Source organism: Solanum stenotomum, chromosome 10, assembly GCF_019186545.1.
Source record: "Solanum stenotomum isolate F172 chromosome 10, ASM1918654v1, whole genome shotgun sequence".
NCBI lineage: Eukaryota > Viridiplantae > Streptophyta > Magnoliopsida > Solanales > Solanaceae > Solanum > Solanum stenotomum.
Window position 1 is genome coordinate 4,831,053 of NC_064291.1, and position 22,037 is coordinate 4,853,089.

Genomic DNA, 22,037 nt, shown 5'->3' on the forward strand with positions numbered 1-22,037 from the left:
GTCCCTTAACTATACATTTACCGGTTTTAGTCCCTTAACTATAAATTTACCGATTTTAGTCCTTTAAGTATTCACAAACTTATCAAGTTTGGTCTTTGTCCATTTTTTAAATACAAATAACTTTGGTTTTTAATACGCACCATCCTAAACTTTGATAGTTTTTGTTCGAGAAACTTATCATGCAGCATGCTAATCAATGCAAATTTTATTTAATTTACTCAAATTTCTTTACGTAAAATAAAATGAATACAATAATAAAATTGATCTATTTAAAAAAAAAGTTTAAAAACTGCAAATCTACCATTTTATAAATTACCATTTCTGAAAAATTAAACAAATTCCGTTCAATGAAATCGTTGGAGTACAAACTTTGGATTTAACGAATAATAACTTTTTTCTTTTTATAATAAAGTTTAACATATTCAAGTCATTAGTAACAATAATATGCTTCATTTTATCCTCTGTTGAATAAAATTATGACTTATATTTTCTTTCCTCATGAATTTTATTTTAAATCGTTGAGGTTAAGGTTCTTCGCGTAAGGTTAATTTGAAGAAAAGGTAACGGAGAGAGAACCAACAGAAAAAGTTGCTAAAGGATTTAATTTCTCGAGGCATAGATTCTGTTAATAAAAACCTAAGCTATTTGTATTAAAAAAAATGGACAAAAACCAAACTTGATAAGTTTTTGAATATTTAAAGGACTAAAATCAGTAAATTTATAGTTAAGGGACTAAAATCGATAAGTGTATAGTTAAGGGACCAAAACTGACAAGTTTTTAAATAGTTGAAGGACTAAATTCGTTAAGTGTATAGTTCAGGGACCATTTTAGACCTACTCCTATAGTTAAGAGACTATTTATGTCATTTTTTCGACTCTGAACATTATATGGCAAGATAGTAATATCACAACGAACAAATTTATAGTTTTTACAATACTAATTAAAATTGTTATATAAAGTATAGATATAGCTGATTCACGATTGAAGTTGCAATATTAATTTGAGTCTGAAGAAATTTGTCTTATCTAGACCAAACTTTTGATATCTTTACTCGAAATTTGACTTGTCAAAACCAAACATTTGCAATCATGTCTAAGAGTTGGTACCAAACTTCAAACATGCATATGTGAAATTTCAGATACGTAATGTTAGAAATTAAGAATAACTTTTCTGAAGTTTAAACTATTAATCTTCATTTCCGCTAATATCTACATGCTTTTTTAACAATTAATGCTGAACTCACACTTCATATACTTCTTCAAATTTTCAAATATTTTAATAAGTTGCATATGCAAGTTTTTCAATAAATAAAGCAGCAAAACCATGCATAAATACAACCAAATCTCTATTCTCACAAAATTACTCACAAACAAATTCTGAATTTAAAATCTATAAGTTCATATAATTTTAAGTTAATATACAATAACATATTTACAGTGAAATATCTATCTATATTTTTTTTTAATATAAATATAATATTTAAGTTAAAATTAATGAATACATGTGACCTCATAGGTTTAAGGCAAGATCGGATCCCACGGCCATAACTGCAAAAAGGTAAAATATATTCTTTATAATAGTAAAGTCTACAGATTATGATATATTTTCTTTTTTAAAATTAAAAAAAAAAAAACTTTTAACAATATGAGTCCATTAGAAGATTAGAACATGCATAATACTAAAGCTAAAAAAGACAGCATCTGATTCAAAGTAAAGAAGCACATTTTATCCACTTAAAAAAGAAAAGAATCTGTCTGTCAGCAAGAAAGAAAAAAAAACAACTATGCAAAAAAAATAAAAATATCGATGCACAAAATATTATGTATTAATAAAATTTAATTGAAACTCACTTATAAGATTAAACTGAACATATATTTGATATTATATTTCAAATGAAAGTAACGTTACATATTATAAGTCATTTTAATAACCTAATGATGTAAAAAAATAGCTTAGGTCCAAAACAAACAATATTATTTGTGAGTGACTATTTATTTGTTGTCATTTAAGTTGTACCCCATTTAAGAAGTAATTCAATATGTACTCAATTTTGACAAATATCACACAAAAATTGACAATTATCGAACAAAAGCACATTGTCTTTTCTTTCTCTTTCTTCTTCTTGGTTGTTGTACAATTGTGATTTTCTAATTTATATATAGCAATTGAAGTATAATATTTTAACCAGGTAATCTTTAAATTTTGAATATAAAAAGTAAATTTGTATTAATGATGTTATTAAAAACTTGAATATATTGACTAATTATCATTGTTTTATATATATATATATTTTTTTTTTATTATTATTTTATTTTTTTATGATATTTGAAATTTATATTTTTAATTTATTTGAAGTAGTTTGAAGTGTTGAATTGTTAACCTTTGGAGAACAAGTTATTACTATATAAAAGTTTGTTGAGAAAAAATAACAATTGAAGTTCAACGAAAAATTATTGAACTTCAAGCATATGTATCTTAATTTTGAACAAAAAATGATTGAACTTTAAGTACACGTATCTTAAATTTAAACAAAAATGATTTAACTTTAAGTATATGTGACTTTTAAGTTTTAAAAAAATGATTGAACTTAGACATATGTACATAAGTTTCTACAAACATATCTGAACTTTAGAGCTAAACCTCAGGCATATATGTCCCTTAAATTAATACAAAATATCTGAACTTTATTTGCTTTCAAATTGCTCGAAGTTAGACTTTGACAAATCAAATTTTAGACGTAAATGTACGTCTGAACTTCAAACATCGCATGTCTGATTTAAAGTTGATTTACCCACTAAACTTCAGACACTATATATCTTTAAAGTTGATTTAAAACGCATAAACTTACATAAAAAGTGCTACAAGTATAACTTAAATGGATCCTAATCTAAATGGATATTTGTGCAGTACTTCCCCATAAATAAATAAGCAGCAAAGACATGTATAAATATGAATCAACAAACAATTTCTTGAATCGAGGATTTATCAGAAATAATTTTTCTATCCCAAAAAAATTAAAGATAAATTTTGCGTACGTTCTATACTCCTAATTGATATGTTGTTGTTGTAAGATCTTCATAAATCCATTCCCACAAAAGGACCTAACAAATCGCTGCACTAATTGGAGAAAAAGGCAAAATATTCTAGATATATACTAGTAAAGCTTTATCAAAGTATTAATTAATTTATAGAAAAATCAAAAGAAACTTTAATACAAGTCCATTAGAATATTAATTAGAACATGCTTAATACTAAACCTTTATTTTATCTCAAGAGAATACAATTCTCTTTTTCATTTTCTACACATAAAAAAAGAGAGCATCTGATTCAAAGTAAGAATTAAAGCACATTTTCTCTCCACTTGCAAAAAAGAAGATAATTAATTTGACAGCAAAATAAAAAAAGTAAAACAATTAACTGAAATGCAAAAATAATTAAAAATGAAAAAAATCCATTGTAGTCCTAAGAAATACAAAAAATTCATGGTGACGATAAGAAGCATTCATAATTTGTTTGTAGACTAATGACCGAAATATCCTTTTAGAATTTCGAGTCGATAAGCTTCAACTATACATTTACATGAACATACAAAATCTATACTCGAGTGTTTTCTCTTGACATATTCATTTATGTTTCAACAAGCAATAATATAGTATATAACAACAAAAATGAACTTAGAGAATCTATACTCGAGCGTACCTTAGCTTGTTCTCATATTCGTTTATGTTTCAACAAACAACAATAACAACAAGAATATTGAACATAGAGAATCTATCCTCGAGTGTTCATATTTGTTTGTGTTTCAACAAGCAATAATGAATGAACATAGAAAATCCATATTCGAGTATTGTCTTCAATTCCTTGTTGACATGTTCGTTTGTGTTTCAATAACAAAAACAAACATCTCAGCTCCAATTAAAATTGACTATATGAATTCTCACTTCAAACTCTCTCAGTTCAAAGGGCAATCATGGAAAGTTCACGCAAGCTTTCCTCATCCGCCTCTGAGAACTGAGAGCGTCTTGCATGAATAAGCCTCTCGGACACGAGCCTGACCGCCCTCTCCCACCGTGTGTTTCCGCCACCGTCACCGCCTCTACTAGGGCCCACATGAGGCTCAGTGTTAAATGTAATTTGGCTCATTTGAAATGAAAAAAGCCTAATAGAGTAAATTAAATCTGAATAAACTTGATGAATTGGCCTAAAACTAAAAGCAGCTAGCTTTAAGATATATGGCCACAATAAACTAACAAGAAGTGGATTACTTAAACTATGAGTAGAAGAAGTGGCTAAAATGTTAATTTTTCCAATAAGAAGAAGATGTAAACCCATAATTTATTTATGAGTGATGGATTTTTTTTTTAAAAAAGAAAATTTTGGGTGCAAGAATTGGAGTTTGTTTGGAGAAGTTTTAGAAATAATATTGATGAAGAAGAAAGAGTAGTGAAAAAAATAACAAGAATCTTAATGTCGACATCATTTATATATATAGTAGTTGAAAGAAGACTAGAAGAGGCTCTATATTATAAAAATGAATTATATTAGAGTAACTCTTTTTTTTTTTTTTTTTTTTTTTTATAATCGAGAAATTCCCTAGCATCAATGGCATAAAGATTTGAAATTTAGTGAATAATGAGTCTTTTTATTTTTTTTACAAATCCACTTAAATATTAGATTTTCAGAGGATCGGTGGTGCAAAATCCGAAACTAAGGTAAAAACAAATATATCCACTTAAATGCTTGATTTTTATCGATGGTAAGATACTTATAGAGACCAATTTTTTGATAATCCAGAAATTATTGAAAATTAGTGATGCAATTATCAGTATTTTTGTTTGTCTGTCAGGATTCAAACACGTGGCATACTTTTTTTATAGTCGAGAAATTTAGTTTGAGCACCAGTCGCGCAAAGTTTGAAACTCGATAAATAACAAATTCATTTTTTATCCTTCTTTACTTGAACATTATTGTAAATGTTATATGTGGCAAGATTTGAATATGTGACATGCTTTCTAGATATAACCAAGAAATTAAATCCAAGATCTGTGGAGTACAAAAGTTAATTTGAAACTCGATGAATATTTTTATAGGCCGTAGGATTTAAATATGTAACATATGTCTAATCCACACATCACAAGGTACGTTATTATCACTAAATTAAAACCTGGAGAGTCAACTTATATTAGAGTAATTGTGGATACTAGGTAAAAAAAAAAAGAAAAAAAAAATACTAGCTAGGAATTGTCCTTGAAGAAGGATATTTTTATTTACACCTCGTATTTTTTAATCTTTATTCTTATTTTTTTAACATAAGTTGTTTGATACTCCTCATAGTTAATTACTTCTATTATTTTCTACCAAAAAGAAGTACTATTTTCCAATTTGTCCTCAACTAAATATTGAATACTCATTATTTCTATTGTCGTATTTTTAAATTACAAAAATGAGTACACACAGGATAATAGTCACACTAATATAAGACCCTTACATTTAGGACGAATTATAATTTAAATTTAGCTACATTCTAAAATTATAAATAAAGACGTCAATTGCCTAATTTGAAAATGATGTATGTAATTTAATAATAAAACCTTGAGAATAGAACAACTATTTTTTTAAAAAAATAATATACAAGAATAGTGTAAATAATTAAAATCCGTTAATTAAGTAGTAAACTATTACATGTTGTCTACACTAAACTAATGTCTAATAGGAATCATAACATATACTAATTGATATTTTTTTCCAATTTTTCATCATTCTGATACTTATTTTAAAGTCTAACCCAATAAATTTGGATTTATGGTGATATAATTAATTAACATGAAAAATTCAATCAATCATTGACAATTATAATGTATACTTAACAAAATGGACGTAATTTCAAATGTACGAGTATTTGCATAAAATCATATCAATTTAGCATGATTAAATCGTAAATTAAGGTTAAAATTAAATACATATTATTGAATATTACTTTAGTGATAAATATATTTGTGAAAACACATATAATATAATACAAATATTACGAGTAAATTTTTTATTATAATTTCCTTGATTTTACATTTTACTAGTTGAAATTTAATTTTGGAACTCAAATAATTGTGATATAATTTGACAGGCCTTTAAATCACATGATGTGAAATAGGACAAAGTTTAGGGGGTCCTAGTGAAATTTCGAGGAAATTTCCTTTTTAAACTTCTATAGAAATTTTGGTTCGGAATTTTGTGAAAATTATGATAAACAAAGTGATGGCAACACGTGGCACTGCTAAAACAAAATCTGACAGAATGTGCACAAATATGTGATGGATATATTCATACACCAAATTTAATCTTCCGCGACGTATTCAGAATTTTTAATAAAATGTTACTATTAAATTTGGTGGTGGATTCAGAATTTACAATAAAACGTTATTTTTTCCAACAAAAATGTTGATTATTTGACAAAAAAAATGTGATTTTTCAACAAAAAAAGGTTCGGATATTGTTCTACTTAATTTTTAGCTAGCGTTTGATCATAGATTATAAAAATATATTTTGAGAATTTATTTTTAAATATTTATTTTGTCAATAAAATTTGATCTCATTTTAAAAAATATGTTATTCAGATATTTTTAAGTTAAAAAAAAAAGGATTAGATTAATTTTTGGGTTTTTAAGACTTTCACTTACAAAATTTCAAGTTTTTTTTCAAGTAAAATATGTATCAAAATATAACTTTAAATTCCAAAAATCATAAGTTTACAAATTTTGATTTTTCAAAATTCGTTTCAACGATAAAATCTGTGGCCAAATGAGATCGCTTATTTTCTTTACTTTCTCATTTTCAAGATAGTTGTTGGTTGATTTTTTATTGAATAAATGACCTTTTGCAAAATATCACTAAATACCCTACAACATATTTATCACCAGTACAATAATTAGATAATTTAGATAACTATAAATAGTGTAATTGCTAGGTTATTCTCTTTAGTGCAGCACCTTCAAGTGAACTTTGTGCATATTTACAAACAAATCAATTCCTTAATTAGCATATATTTTTGGCAAACTATGAAGTGAAATCTCAATCCAAAAGCATAGTTTCATACATTTTTAAAAACTCTTTTTAGTCATCGTGGTTGTTGAATTGTGTGACCAGTCATCTCGTCTAACAATTTTAGTTATTAGCGAGTATATTTTTATTTATTTAATTTCCTCTTTCAATACGTTCGATGACTTTTTTCTTGAGTCAATCATATGATTTTTTTTTTAAAAAAAAAGTGTAACAAGGGATGATGAGACTCAAATTCAGGTCCTCTATTTATCGTAATACTATATTAAAGTATGCCACTATCTCATCCAAAAATCATTCTCACACTTCAATAAAGATAAATGCCATGTTGAATTCCATTAAGTCGAGCATCCCATATATTAGAGTTAAAATGTGAAATGTTGGTATTATTTTAAATGAAAAAAGTACTGTTTTTTCAAGCTTTATTCTTATGGAAGAACATGTTTTTTAATGTCCATCTTCTTCTTGTAATATTCTTTTTAGTTGTCAATTAAATAATTCACTTAGTTGGCCAAGCTTTTAAGTTTATTTTAGAATAAAGTAGCTCACTTAAAGCAATGAGATACTAAGAAAGTGTGAAACTTGCAAGTTTCAATTAACTAAAGAGATTAAAAAGTTAGTTAAGTGCATGAAATGGATTAAAAATTGAGTAGTTGCCATAAAAAGTTGCTAAAAATATTTTAATTATGTTTTTTTAATTAGAAAAAATCTCCTCTATAAGTTTGTTGGACCAAAAAGGAATTAATGAACTTTATGATTTGGAAGGTTTTGTAGTCTTCTGTGATCTTATGGCCAAACAAATCTATGTAAAGTAATAGTGTAATTAAGAAGAAAAAGGATATACATAACTTAGAAGGCTTAATTTAATTATTTGCTAATCTTGTTCGTTTGCTTCTTACTTTTGTTTTTTCCTTTTCCTTAATATATACTTTATTTCTTTTGGTTTTCTGATCCAACGTTTGGTACGTTTAATGCTCAATATTAAAGACGATTTCATATTCTGAGTTCGAACACAAAACTTCTGATTAAGAATGAAGAGTATTTATCACGACTCCACTGCAACCTTTGATGATACAAATAATCATAAAGACTGCATTATTTTCGGAATTTGCCGCAAGACAAAGATGATTTGGAATAAGCCAATTACTAAAATGACATTTTAAAATATAATGTTTCTTATTAGTGGAATCATCGCACTTGACAAATCTATTATGGAAAGGGAAAGCCAAAGTTTCAAAAGATAAAATAATATTGTCTTTCATTTTATTTTATGTGTTTCAATTTAGAAGATTTATAAATATTGAAATCTCAAATTAAAGATATGTATATAATGTTATAATGTATACAATTATTATTTGAATCTTATATTTTAAAATATGTCATATAAGATATTAAAATAAAAAAAATTGAAATAAAAAGTTGCTTACTTGATGATTTTTCATGTTACCTATCACGTTCAATTGTTATGAAACTTTGATAAAATTTGCACGTATTATTAAATTATATACAAGTCCTGACCAATTGATAAGACTTTATATTATCTTAATTCTATTTTTCATGTTCAACTGATGATGAATCTTATAGATTGACAAGACTTGTTTTTGCATCATAATATTCCACAAGTTATGTCATCCGCTCTTAAAAAACATATGTCAATTGGACATAACATCGATTTCTAAGAACAAAATTAAAGACTAGCACACTTAAAAAAACAAAAAGTAAATACCAATCTATTTGAAGGACAAATCGTACAATTAAACGACACGAAAATATCTTATTTCTGAAAATCTTCCTATCCTATGGACAGACAAACTTGGGCCGGCCCAATCATAATATGTGGGTCGGGTCCAGTTTATAGAGATGGGCTGGTTCGAATCTTGTTTATTCTGAGTCGGGTCGGTGGATAAACTCGGAGCCCAATTACCAAAGTTCAGTACTGAGCACGTCAATGGCGAAAGCTCAGAAAATGAAGAACAAATTAACAATGGTGATATGATCCGAACAGTGACGGAGGTCGGAAGAATGACCGAAGGAGCTTTATCGGATTGTATATTTTGCCAAATTGCTACCTCTTCAACTTCAACCACTCTCCTTCACTCCGTCAGATCTCTTCTCTCTTTTTTGTTCCGATCACAATCAGTCCACATGCGTGAAGTAATTTGATGATTTTTTGGTTAAATTGATTTTGCAGGATGATAAAGTTGTTGCATTTCGAGATATTAATCCCTCTGCCTTCAGGTTGTTCAAATTTTCATCAGTTTTTCATTGTTTCCTGTTGTTTTGACTTTACTGAATTTAGTATTTAGTTCAAGAGTGAATGATCAAAAATATGCTTAAAGTATCCTGGTTTTCTGAGTTTCATACTTTAACTATTAGGCCTGCTAGTTTCCTGGTAAACTATTATCAAATGCTTATTGAAACACACATCAACTATCAATTTCCTTTTCCTACATGAACGGTAGTGATTTTTCAGCTAGTGAAAGGAAACAACTGATAGCTGAGATATATTTTTGATAAATAGTTGATGATAGTTCAAGTAGGAAGAAAAGAACAATTGATAGTTGAGGTGTATTTTGATAAATAGTTGATGATAGTTCAGTTAGGAAAAGTGAACATTGCATAGTTCAGGTGCAAACCTCGATAAAACATGATCTTCGGGTGTGTTTCTGACCATTTAAGTCTTAATTCAATGAATCAATCTCAAACTAGTTGATGGCGGACTTAAAAATAACATGACTAACTCTCAGCTGACCATTTGGACCTTACTATGGCGTGGGAATCTCACAGTCAGGTCGCAGCATGGTAGTTGATTTCTTCTCATATGTCCAGTCCATGATAGACAGAGTTACTGGATACATGTGTTGGTGGGAGGTATCAAGTATCCTGTGGAATTAGTCGAGGTGTTCACAAACTGGTCCGGACAAAATGGTTATAAAAATAAAATTAGGAGTTTTGTATATAATCATTCAACTTATTGTAAATTATGATTCATTTTCTGGTGTTTTTTAGTTAATTGAGTAGCACAAGTGCTTTCCTGTGCACTACATTTTGTATGTTTTGGCTTAGTTGTTCATAGATTCGGTGAAATCATGTTTGCTGAGTTTTTTGTATTGCATTTTAACTAAGAACCTGATGAGTTTCATTCATATTGAATTATATTGGTGGAAGGACACAAAAATACTTATTTCCTCGGTTTGTAGTTCATAAATACTCTACAAGAGAATCATTTAGTGGTGGAATTTTTGCATAGACTGACATGTTAATGAATTCCCTTTTTCTTCCTCTTTATGTCAAACATGGGATATATAAATGCTAACTAGTGCTAGGATGTAATGAAGAGCTATTTCCCAGCTTCAAGCCTTTGCCACTTTTAGCTTCACCCTTTGAAAACAAACAATTAGATACATCATTTAGCTGTACCGGAGTTCAATTTAGCAGGCTCAACTTACTTATCTCAAGTTGATAGAATGATTCTTTTGTAGTAAACTTTTACTTTCCTTGGTACTTGTATCAAGTCAAACTAAGTCATTAGAACGGGAGGGATGACTTATGGATCTTTAATGCCAAGCTAAGTCATTAGAAATGGAGGGAGGTCTAAGGGTGTGTTCAGTATGAAGAAAATGATTTCCAATTTTCCATGTTTGGTTGGTCAAATATTTTGAAAAACATAAACAAGCTCCTTAAAAATGTGGAAAATGACCTCTCTAGTGAAATTAAAGAAAACAAGCTCTACTGGTGACATTCGATATTGATCGGGTCCTCCCCACCCTCCAACACACCTCATCTTCACCCCTAACCCCCCTAGTCCTCATCCTCACCATCTCACAGCCCTACCTCCCCACCTCCACTTTTCATAGTATTTGTCTAAATTATACACAATTGCTTTTAGGATATGCTTACCTATGGAACACAAGAAAATATGGAAGAAACCCACTTATTTTTCACGAAAACATTTTCCTTCATACTGAACACACCATAAATCACTATAAATGGAGGGAGGACTATGAATCTTGTACTTATCTTTAATGGTCATAATGCAGGCCTTCTGTTTGGCTCGTTATTTTTGGTCAGTGACTCAATCAAGTATTTTTAATCATGAGAAAGAAAAACAATATGTGGATAGTTTTGTATAATCTTATTTGTTCTCCATAATTTTTTAATACTTTCAGTCGGTATATTTATTTCTAGGCAACGTAGTATTATGTCTTATCTAACATGGTACTTTGATATGCGATATCAGTCATCTAATTTTACTTCCGTTGCTGGCATAGAATGTGAATTTGCAAAATCCTTTGTAATGATCTCCTTTTAATACTCAAAATCTTGATAGGCATTACTTGGTAATTCCAAAACAGCACATTCCAACTGTGAAAAACCTTCAGCGAAGCTCAGACGACTTCTCCTTGGGTAAAGTGATGCATTCTTATCACCTCATTTTCTTTTGGAATCCCGATACTGCCTTATTTCTCTGTATTCACACATCTAACTTGCAGCTTCTTTTCTTATAGTGAGTCACATGTTAGATGTGGGGAAGAGTCTGCTACATAGGGATGCACCTCAGTCAAAGCAATACAGGTATTGTCTTTTAAACACATATACAGAAAGAAGGACTTGCATCTTCATTAGCTCTACCGCATTCTATAATTTGTAGTATGTAGTAACATAACCACACCTAATACTCCTGAATTTTCTTTTCAATCACTTTGCAGAATAAATGCAGGGACCTAAAGCAATGTTGATCCAATAATTTAACGAACTTGTTTTGCAATTCTAGCTTTCTGCTTTATTTTCTGGCACTTGTATTGAATTAAGGGACAATGAAGGAATACTTTTTACAATCTTAGCCGCTAGTTATAAGTACTGATTCGAGGCTACAACTAGAGAAGACAGCTGCAATGATGTAGTTAATTTCTCTAGCTTACAAGTCATTACCAATACTACTGCATATTTTGAAATATTCTCACACATTTTGGAATTTTAAGAATCTTAGTGTTACTTCATATTTTAGGATTCTTAGCATAAAAACTTACACTTGGGGAGTAGGAATCCTTTTCACAACTATTTTTCCATGTTCTTAGATTTGGTTTCCATCAGCCTCCATTCAACAGCGTTGATCACCTCCACCTCCACTGCTTCGCACTTCCTTATACTCCAAGGTAACCTTTTCTCTTGATACTCTAGAATATTACCTTTTTGAAAGCTTTGAATTTCTTGGAAGAGTTGTATATTCCCTTTTCTAATTTTAGACATTGAACAGCTGGAGGTTTATGAAATACTTATCATTGGGGCCACTTGGTGGATTTATTGAAGTTGAAAAGCTATTGGAGAGAATAAATCCACAAATTATTCATCCCTCATCAATGTAATTGTCTGTGAATTTGAGTTTTCTAATTTTAAAAAAATGGCAAAAGTGTAAGTAATCTGCTGATTGTTATTCATATATACTGTGTAAAATCTGGATTTGCCGTCATTAACCTTGTTATTGATCATGTTATGGAACCTTATTATTCAATCTTATTTCTTGATTGAAAATTCAATATTGGATGTGAGAATTTCCTGAAGTCCTCATTTGTTTTCTTTCTTGCTTTGTACCTGAATTGTTGTCAAAATAATAGTCTCCACTGGGCATGAAAAAATGCGCATCTGCATAACTTCTGTCCCCTTGCACCCGGGGTGTGGGTTAGTGGTCAGTGAAGTGGGTTGAGAATCATGAGGTCTCTGGATCAAATTCCAATAGAGACAAAATGACTTGGTGATTTTTCTCATTTGTCATAGCCTACGTGGTACTTGGTGGTGGGAGTTGATAGGTGTTCCGTAGAATTGGTCAAACTGACTCAAACATCATGTTTATCGATGGATTAACATACACAAACTCACAAAGAATGTTTAAAAGCTTGAATTCTTTTTTGCGACTCCTAAGCACCAAAATAGAAAACTACATTCATGAAAATACAATTACTGCTCACCAATCTTGTGGGGCCTAATCTGGCCAAGTTTTTTTGGCGGTAATATTTATTGCAACAAAAATATTTAGCGATAATTATGTCAATAATATTGTATTCAGAATCGTTAAAGCATTAACAACATTTATTTAAATTTTTTATTATAACTAACCGTATTATATAATTGTCGTATGCCAAATAAAATTGACAAATGAAAGTGAATTTATCACCAAGACTGCACGACCCTATTCAGTGCATAAAAGATTTACACTACCAAATTATTAGTTAATAGAATTATAAATAATTTTTCAAAATAATAATAAAGGAATCCAGAAAAACTGACTTCTATTATGGGTGCTGCATTACACATTAGACACAACCTCAATTTACCTGAGGTTATATGATTAAATACAAATTTAAACTTATCACTAAATTTCACTTAAATACGTAGTAAAGTATTTTTATTAAATATTTTCAATTGAAATTCATTTTTTTATATATGTTATTTTAGGTACTTTTAAATTTGATAACTTTTATTAATAAAATACGTTAGCTTCAATAAATCGTGCTTATAATTTGCCATTTTAGAGATAGAAAGAGAAGATTGAGAGTTATACGGATCACCCCGAAATTATATTGTAATAAACAGTAAAGGAAGAACAAAAGCAAATCCAATTTTTTTTTTACATTTTTACTGATTCACTTTCTCAAGAAAAGAAAAAAAGAGAAAAAGAGAAATGAGCAGTGCAGAAACAGAGCTTCTCACCGTCGATCCTCTTGAGCTCAAATTCGCATGTAATTTTTTTAATCCTTCTTCATCCTCTCTGTTTTCCCCATTTTTTTTTACAATTTTTTTTTTTTACAGTTGAGCTGAAGAAACAGATATCTTGTTCCCTTCAATTATCAAATAAAACTGAAAATCATGTCGCATTCAAGGTGCATTTTTCGTTCCTAGTTTTGTCTTTATGATTTTTGAATTTTTGTTTCCATTTTTTAAAAAATAAATTGTGATATTTTGTTTTTCAGGTTAAAACGACGAATCCGAAAAAGTACTGTGTTCGTCCGAATACAGGCATTGTTTCGCCTCGATCCACTTGTGATGTCATCGGTATTCACAATATTATTTTTGTCTTACGTGATATTATTTCTTAGTTCATTCCGAAAAGAATGATGTATTCTTATATTTGAAAACAATTTAGCTATAAAGTGGTTTTAGTATACGGATAAACATGTGTTTGGTTGACGTTTTAAGTTTATCATGGGATCGCCAATCTTGAATATCCCATCTTATCCCCACATGTGAGGTGAGATTCAAAGATTATATTTTTGAGATAATTTAGTCTGCGTATCAAATAACCTCTAACTTTTTATTTTTTTATTTTTAATAACATGTTTTTATTGTTGTAGAAATCTTTTTAATAAAGTCTTTTTTTTTTACTTAAAATCATGTTCAGTCAAACTATGACGTGTGAATTGGAGAGTATTTGATATTTTGATTGGTATATTTTTGTCCTTGTCCTTTTACCCAGGGATGAAAAACATTATAGTAGTATTTTAGGTATATTTAACTTATGAGTCAAAATGTTCTCTTTTTTCTTAAACTCTATATCCAGTTAGTCGTTAGACAATGTCAAATAAATTAGGATGGAGGGAGTATTGGAATCATCTCGTGCTCGGTCTAAATATATACGTATAGTAAGTAAAAAGATAGGTGAAAGAGCAAGAAAAGGAAGTCATTTATGGTAGCGATTCTTCTCATTTGTCCAAGTCTTTGTGGACATAGTTACTCGATACCTACACTGGCGAGAGGTAGTAGGTATCCATTGGAATTAGTTGAGGCGTGTGCAGCTGGCATGGACACCATGACTAAAAATATAGTAAAAAAAGAAGAAAATTCAAATCCGACAAAAAACTGTTTCTTATGCCTCAATCCCAAGTAAGTTGGATTGATGTATATGAATCCATACTGTCCATGTTGCTCCGTATAAGCTCATCATGCACCTTAAAAGTTAACTTCAACTTATACTTCATCGAAAATTGAGATATTATTATAAGTATTCGTCCTGTCCAGTCCTATTCAGCATCACATTATTTATCAGTGCCAGATTTTCGTTTATTAGTTGGTCGTTGATATTAGTTTATATCTTCTTGTAGTAACAATGCAAGCACAGAAGGAGGCCCCTGCTGACATGCAATGCAAGGACAAGTTTCTACTTCAGAGTGTCGTTGCAAGTGCTGTTACCAATCCAAAAGACATCACCCAAGAAATGGTAATCATACAAATGACTGCGTCTTTTTCTCTTCGTTTTCTAATGCCGAGTCTGTGAAGACAAGAAAAATGTACCTTTATTATCATATTGAGTAATGGTCAAAAACACATCTGAACTATCACTACGAGTTGTTCCATTTTCCTACCTGAACTATTATCATCTATGTATTAAAACACACCTCGAAGTTGATTAGGCCAACTATCATTTGTTCCATTTTTCTACCTGAACTATCACCATACTGAATTAGGTGTGTTTTAATAAATGGTGATAGTTCAGGTAGGAAAAGGGAACAAAAGGGAACAGTTGATAGTTGAGGTGTGAAACTCACGAAAAAGTGATAGTTCAGATGTGTTTCTGATCATTATCTCTATCGTATTTAACTTACGCTATTGAAATGTTTGATTTTAGAAATGAATGATAAAAAGGGCAGATCATGTTTTAGTTTGTTGTTGTTACACAACCATTTAAGCGTAGTGAAGTTTGTTGATCTCTTTGTAGTTCAATAAGGAGCCTGGACGCGTTGTAGAAGAGTGCAAATTGAAAGTGATTTATCTCCCCCCTCCTCAACCACCATCCCCCGTGGCAGAAGGATCAGAAGAGGGTTCTTCACCGAGACAGTCCTTGACAGAGAATGACAATCAAAATGGTTCTGAGGTTGTTTACTAAATCGTTTAATTCTTATTTATCGCCTTTAATTATTTTTTCCGTCTTACTCTTAATGAAACTTGATTATTCATGAATGTCATTGCAGCTCACAAGAACATTTCTTGAAACTCATGACAAATCTACAGAGGTGAAATTTCTACTACAATTCCTATATTGTTCCTCACATTTACTTCCCATTTAAGGCAATAACATATGTGTATATCCTAGTTTCTTTCGTATGAATGTCAAGTTTCGTATACGTTCCATATCTGTGTTATCTATGGATGTTACTATCTGCCAATGTTCACATGCGATAAGCTAGTGTAGATTGACATGCACATATACTACATAAATTCTATGTTTCTAATGCTTGTTATTGTGAGTTATAAGTTATGAGTTCTGATCCCCACAGCTTACTTTCCGATATAATCTGAGTGTTGCGTTATCCATTTCTCTCCTCGTTCTCTTAGTGGTCGTTTGGTTCGGAGACTAAGTTATTTGGGGACTAATGAAAAAGTGATGGCATTTTCCATGTCCTCAAACAAGTTGGGGCTTTTCCGCATAAAGCATTTGCAGTGCTGCTCTTAAATCATCGAACTTAGGATGTTTGCAGCTAATGATTTTATAAATATGCTTGGAAGGAGATGAAGTTTTTTTTTTGGTCAACATGGCTAATGTAGACGTGTTATTTCAGGCAAAGTCTGTTATTTACAGATTGACGGAGGAGAAAGCTGGTGCTCTACATCAAAGCAACAGACTTCGTCAAGAATTGGTAAGGAGTTACATTACTTTCTTCGATTGATTCTCTTGTCTTCAGAACTCTAATACTTGTAGAAAGGCCGAGGTTTTGGTATATCTATGAGCAGTTTTGTACGCAAGTCGGGTTGGGCTGATTTTGCCTCCCTTACTACATATCAAGCAAATTATGATGGTTTATATTGTGTAGATTGATCATAAATTGACTAAACGTCTAAGCCTACTACTACTGCTCCTATATCCGGCCTTGCGACCAGAAAATATGAGCAAGCTCACACAAACAGAATTGTCAGCTGAACTTGTGTAGAAATACAAATAGTCTGCTCTGTAACTTTTGCATTATGAGTGGTTATATTTTTTAATCTTATGTTGCTCAGACTCTCCAAAAAATGTTGTCGCCCCTATGTCAGATCCTCCAAAGCTCTACTACTTTTGGAGGATTCGACATGCAACGATCAATATTTTTGAAGAGTCTAAGCAACATAGCTTTTAGTTACAATGTCTTACTTCTGAAACACTATCTGTAGGAAATTATGAGGCGCGATATCAGCAAAAGCCGCAGTGGTGGTGTTTCGTTCAAGTTTGTCATCGTCGTTGGCTTGATTGGTGTAGTTTTGGGCTACATTCTCAAAAGTTCATGAGCAATCACTATATATTCCATTGAAATGTTTGTTTCTCAACCTCAGAGAAGCATTGAGGAGTAAAAAAAGAGAGGCTAGCCAAATGATTGAAACAATATGATTTTGTCTTAGTTTAGCTGCACTTCCTTAGTAGGAAAAAAGTTGTAAAAGTGTCTGATTAGCTCAAAAAGAAGTTGCAACAACTTTAGTAACCAAGGATTATGGATGATAATTCTAGCTTGAATTTTTTTCACAATAACTTTGTATCTTCGCTTCTTTTTTTTTCTCATTCAATATCCGATTCCCACATTGGAGTTCGACTAAGTCTGAATTCACACCGAGAAGTTTCGATAAAACATTCCTTAACATAGGCGAATAACTTTGTATATACTAGATTAGATAAAGTAGTCCAGTTTTTCAGCTTTGGTAGGCAGAGTTATCTATATAACTGTTGTATGTATGGGAGGTAAGGTATTTCATTGAATAGTTGTGGTGTAAGCAAATTGGTCCAAATATAATAATATGCCTCTGAAAATGAATTTTTAACAGGTAAAGAGCAAATGTAGCTAGTTTTGATAAGTAAAGGGTAAATATAATTCTAAAGTATAATCGGAAATGTATATTTGTTGAAAAAAATAGCATATTATATAAATAATAATAAAGGAACAAATATAATACTTTTTCAAAATTCAAAAGGTAAGCATTAAGGTATATTCTCATTTATTCTACCTATATATGACAACACTCTTTGAGAATATTTATCATCAAGATAAGTCTCAACCGTTTAATAATATTGCATTTGAATCAATTTACACAATTAATTTTATGAATAAATGTTATTTTCTATTGATACAAATATCAAGATAATCTTGTTTATCAATTAAGATTTGAACAAATAAAACGAAATCACCGAATAACTTTGTATATTTACAAAATTTTCCCTAAAATATAATCCATACAAAATAAAGATTGTTTGACTTTTATCCATGATTCTTGAAGCCCACGTATGCTCATATCTCTAAGCAACCACACACAAGTTTTTTTTCCCAATATTTATATAAAAATAATTACTTACTTTTAAAGAATTTAGATAATGATAAAAAATTAGGCTACGTACATTATTTATACAGAGTCCAAAAAACAAAGCAAAAGCCAAAGTTTTATTAATCATTCAATTCAATCAAACTACTACTATAATCTTCCCATCTTTTTTCCCTTTTTCTTGTTCAATCATTCTCAACCAAATAAAGGTATAATTTTTATTCCCTTTTTTGATACAATTTAATTTCTTTTAATTTTTTTCTCAATTTGTTTTTTGTGTAGTGTTGTATAGAACTGATTTGGGATTTTGAGGTCAAAATTGATTGATTTGAGTTCAAGATTCTTGCTTTATCAATTGGGTGTTTGTTTTTCTTCCTATTTCAGTTAATTTATTGTGTTATTTACTTTCTGGGGTTGTTTAATTTTTCTGTTGAAGTTTTTGGTTTCTGTTTACTAAAGAAAATATGGGGTTGTAGTTTTTTTTTAAGGAATTGGATTATTTGGTATTGGGTTTTTCAGTTTAACATAAAGATTTATGCTTTTTTTGCTTTTTGTTTTTTATGCCAGGAGAATTAGGATTTGATGGTGTTATTAGCTTTATATCAGTTAAATCTTTTGTTAAGTTTTTAGGATCTGTTTATCTTTAGTTGTTGTTTTTTAACTTATTTAGTAGCATTTGATAGTATTCGCATAGTATCCTATTCTTCGATTTTTTGCTTGCTTTCAATTCTGCTTTGATTTGACTTTTTTTGAGTTGAGGGTCTATCGGAAACAACCACTTTACCTTACAAAGATAGGGATAAGGTGTGCGTACATTATATCCTCGCTATGCCAGACGTCACTTGTGGGATTACACGGGATATGTTGGTTGTTGTAATCTTTAATTGTTGTTCTTTTCCCTTTTTAGTAGCATTAGATAGTATTCGCATAGTATTGTATTCTTCAATTTTTGCTTTGTTTATCTTTCTTGCAATGTTGCTTTTGATTTCACTTCTTTTGAGCTGAGGGTCTATTGGGAAAAACCACTTTACCTCACAAAGATAGAGATAAGGTGTGCATACATTCTATCCTCGTCAGACCCTACTTGTGGGATTACTTAGATATGTTATTGTTGTTGTTGTAGTAATCTTTAATTGTTGTTTTGCAAGGAAATATAGGTTAAGTGTTTTGTTCTTTTTTTTTGTTGTTTGAACTGTTGAAGAAATCGGCTTTATTTTGTAATGGTATGACAGTTTAATATAAAGTGTTTTGCTTTTTTGATGGTTGAATTCAGGCAGATATATATAAATATGGCAAAGAGTTCGTTCAAGCAAGAACATGATCTTGGTTTGTATTGAACTTTTGTTTTGTGAATTTTTGCATAATGCTTTGTGATTAGGGTCATTATTGTTTTTTGACTCTGTTGTTTTGTACGTTGTGCAGAGAAGAGACGCGCTGAAGCTTCTAGGATTAGGGAAAAATACACAGATAGGATTCCGGTGAGAATTGAGTTTTCATTGGAAACTTTCGTTGCATTATACAGATTTTGTTTTTTTGGTTGTTGGTCACTCGGTTAGTTCTATTTGAATGTAATTACTTATGTGTTGTTTATGCTTGGTACATAATTATATGGAGTTCGAGTAAATTGGCAATCTGTGTTGCTATGAATCTCCGAAAATGTTGCTACACTGTCTGGTACTCTGAAAATGCACTACTTTTGGAGGATCCGACATGCATCTCGTGACATTTTTGAAGAGTCCGAGCAACATAGCTTGCAACTCTGTGTTATTCAACGTTATCTGATATAAACATAGATAAGATAGGTATACTGGTGGTAATAATGTTAACATTTGCACGTTGCATCAGGGAGTAAATTGAAATCTAACTCAGCAATCCGGTCACTCATTTGCTGATGCCAAACTGCATTTTGAATCAGAAAGGTGTAAATACACATTGAGCAAAATACGTGATCACCATTGTTAAGAAACATGATTGCAAAATACAGGATCATCATTGTTAAGAAACATGATTGCAAAATACAGGATCATCATTGTTAAGAAACATGATTGCAAAATACAGGATCATCATTGTTAAGAAATACGATGCATTGCAAAATACATGATCATCATTGGTAATTTTTTTGTCTTAAGTAAAACAGGATTTGGCTTCCCATGTTTAGTGGATTAGCCAATCAAGTGTTGCTGCTTTAGTATTTTATTCTCTTCAAGTATCTTGTGGGCTGAAGTCTCATATATTCTCCGCGGCTTCTGTTGACTACGTTTATATGATGTGCAGGTAATAGTTGAAAAGGCTGAAAGGAGTGATATTCCCAACATTGACAAGAAAAAGTAAGGACTCATCAATATTTTTCTCATTATAATCAATCTAAAGATTTCTGTAAATCTTTGTGTTCCTATTTCATTTGTTAGAACATGCCATTTTCATGAGGTTATAATCACTTCCTCCTTGGCAAATGATGTTTTCCGAAACTTGAGTTACCTTCTCCTTGGCAAGGGTTCTTTAATATTTTTATCATAGCTTTTACTCTTCCATTTCTTTCAAATCATTTTCCGAAATATTATTTTCTTGATGGAGAGGGGGAGTCGTGCCCATTCTCTATCCGGGCACGAGAGTCGAGTGTCTGTCAGAAACAACCTCTCTATCCCCACAAAGGTAGGGGTGAGGTATGTGTACGTTCACCCTCCTCACTTGTGGGAATTAGATATGGTGTTAACTATTGTTGTCTTCACCACCAAACTACTACATAATATCTTGGCATCTAGTTTTGTAACTAGGAAAAAACCTTATTATTCATGTTTCCCCGATTGGCAAAATTGCAGGTATCTTGTCCCAGCTGACTTGACAGTAGGGCAGTTTGTGTATGTCATTCGCAAAAGGATTAAATTGAGTGCAGAAAAGGCAATTTTCATATTCGTCGACAATGTCCTACCACCCACAGGTGAGTGCTAATCTCCACATTTAGTAGGCGTTTGGACATAGATTTAGTTGATTTTTTTTTTAAAAAAAGGAAGAGTTTTTGAAATTAAAACTGAAAATGATATTTGGAAGTTTGAAGTTGTGTTTGGACATGCATTTCCCTCGAAAGATTTTTAAGAAACTTGCCTTCAAGAACTGCCAAAAAACGTTTTGCTTTTTCTTTTCTAGGTAAAAACTTTATATGTTCAAACTTCGTTTTGAAGATTGAAGAGTATTTCAATTGAAATAGTGAGTTTTTGCTCACGAATCATCAGCTTTAAACTTCCAAAAGTATTTTTCGACTTTAACTTCAAATACTCTTTTCCCCAACTTCGACAAAATATTATCCAAACCTCTTTAGTCTAAATTGGGAAAGCTGATTCGCGCTTTGCAGGTGCAATCATGTCTTCCATCTATGACGAGAAGAAGGATGAAGACGGTTTCCTCTATGTTACCTACAGTGGAGAAAACACATTTGGGGACCTTAACTTGGTGTAGCTTTCATGGTATTGACATTGGATCATTTGCTTAAAGCTCCCATTTTCATCGTCCATCGACAGTGCACGGACACTATTGTGTCCTGCTAATATTTCACTTGCTATTTCCATCTTATTTAGGTTTCAGTAAATAACAAGAAGTTGTGTATAGCTCATATCTATGTATAGTTCAAGAAAACAAGTATTAAAATCTTCTGGCAAGTGATTTTAATAAACAGTTGAATTCAGTCTCATTGACAATGGTGTTATTTTTCTGG

The 22,037-nt window shown here is 30.7% G+C and overlaps 3 protein-coding genes across 3 annotated transcripts; all 3 read left to right on the plus strand.

Annotated features, from left to right (window-relative positions):
- The first annotated feature begins 8,967 nt into the window (after positions 1-8,967).
- On the plus strand, positions 8,968-12,566 carry LOC125842633 (bifunctional adenosine 5'-phosphosulfate phosphorylase/adenylylsulfatase HINT4). Its single transcript, XM_049521955.1, has 6 exons — positions 8,968-9,154; positions 9,246-9,292; positions 11,385-11,461; positions 11,563-11,629; positions 12,133-12,210; positions 12,312-12,566. Exons 1-6 carry the CDS (start codon positions 9,047-9,049, stop codon positions 12,418-12,420), a joined length of 486 nt encoding a protein of 161 aa, XP_049377912.1. The 5' UTR covers positions 8,968-9,046; the 3' UTR covers positions 12,421-12,566.
- Positions 12,567-13,649: 1,083 nt separating this feature from the next.
- LOC125842634 (vesicle-associated protein 1-2-like) lies at positions 13,650-17,483 on the plus strand. The gene is made up of 8 exons (XM_049521956.1): positions 13,650-13,791; positions 13,862-13,932; positions 14,023-14,104; positions 15,151-15,266; positions 15,765-15,920; positions 16,018-16,059; positions 16,606-16,683; positions 17,195-17,483. Exons 1-8 carry the CDS (start codon positions 13,734-13,736, stop codon positions 17,306-17,308), a joined length of 717 nt encoding a protein of 238 aa, XP_049377913.1. The 5' UTR covers positions 13,650-13,733; the 3' UTR covers positions 17,309-17,483.
- A 923-nt stretch (positions 17,484-18,406) lies between these two features.
- LOC125841989 (autophagy-related protein 8f-like) lies at positions 18,407-22,013 on the plus strand. The gene is made up of 6 exons (XM_049521177.1): positions 18,407-18,537; positions 19,602-19,654; positions 19,751-19,806; positions 20,603-20,655; positions 21,148-21,266; positions 21,678-22,013. Exons 2-6 carry the CDS (start codon positions 19,618-19,620, stop codon positions 21,779-21,781), a joined length of 369 nt encoding a protein of 122 aa, XP_049377134.1. The 5' UTR covers positions 18,407-18,537; positions 19,602-19,617; the 3' UTR covers positions 21,782-22,013.
- The last annotated feature ends 24 nt before the right edge of the window (positions 22,014-22,037 follow it).

Coding starts and splice junctions, on each gene's coding strand:
- LOC125842633 (XM_049521955.1), top strand. CDS start 9,047: ATGATCCGAACAGTGACGGAGGTCGGAAGAATGACCGAAGGAGCTTTA. Junction 9,293..11,384: donor ATTAATCCCTCTGCCTTCAG/GTTGTTCAAATT, acceptor AAATCTTGATAG/GCATTACTTGGTAATTCCAA. Junction 11,462..11,562: donor CTCAGACGACTTCTCCTTGG/GTAAAGTGATGC, acceptor CTTTTCTTATAG/TGAGTCACATGTTAGATGTG.
- LOC125842634 (XM_049521956.1), top strand. CDS start 13,734: ATGAGCAGTGCAGAAACAGAGCTTCTCACCGTCGATCCTCTTGAGCTC. Junction 13,792..13,861: donor TCTTGAGCTCAAATTCGCAT/GTAATTTTTTTA, acceptor TTTTTTTTACAG/TTGAGCTGAAGAAACAGATA. Junction 14,105..15,150: donor ATCCACTTGTGATGTCATCG/GTATTCACAATA, acceptor ATCTTCTTGTAG/TAACAATGCAAGCACAGAAG.
- LOC125841989 (XM_049521177.1), top strand. CDS start 19,618: ATGGCAAAGAGTTCGTTCAAGCAAGAACATGATCTTG. Junction 19,807..20,602: donor AATACACAGATAGGATTCCG/GTGAGAATTGAG, acceptor TATGATGTGCAG/GTAATAGTTGAAAAGGCTGA. Junction 21,267..21,677: donor CAATGTCCTACCACCCACAG/GTGAGTGCTAAT, acceptor CGCGCTTTGCAG/GTGCAATCATGTCTTCCATC.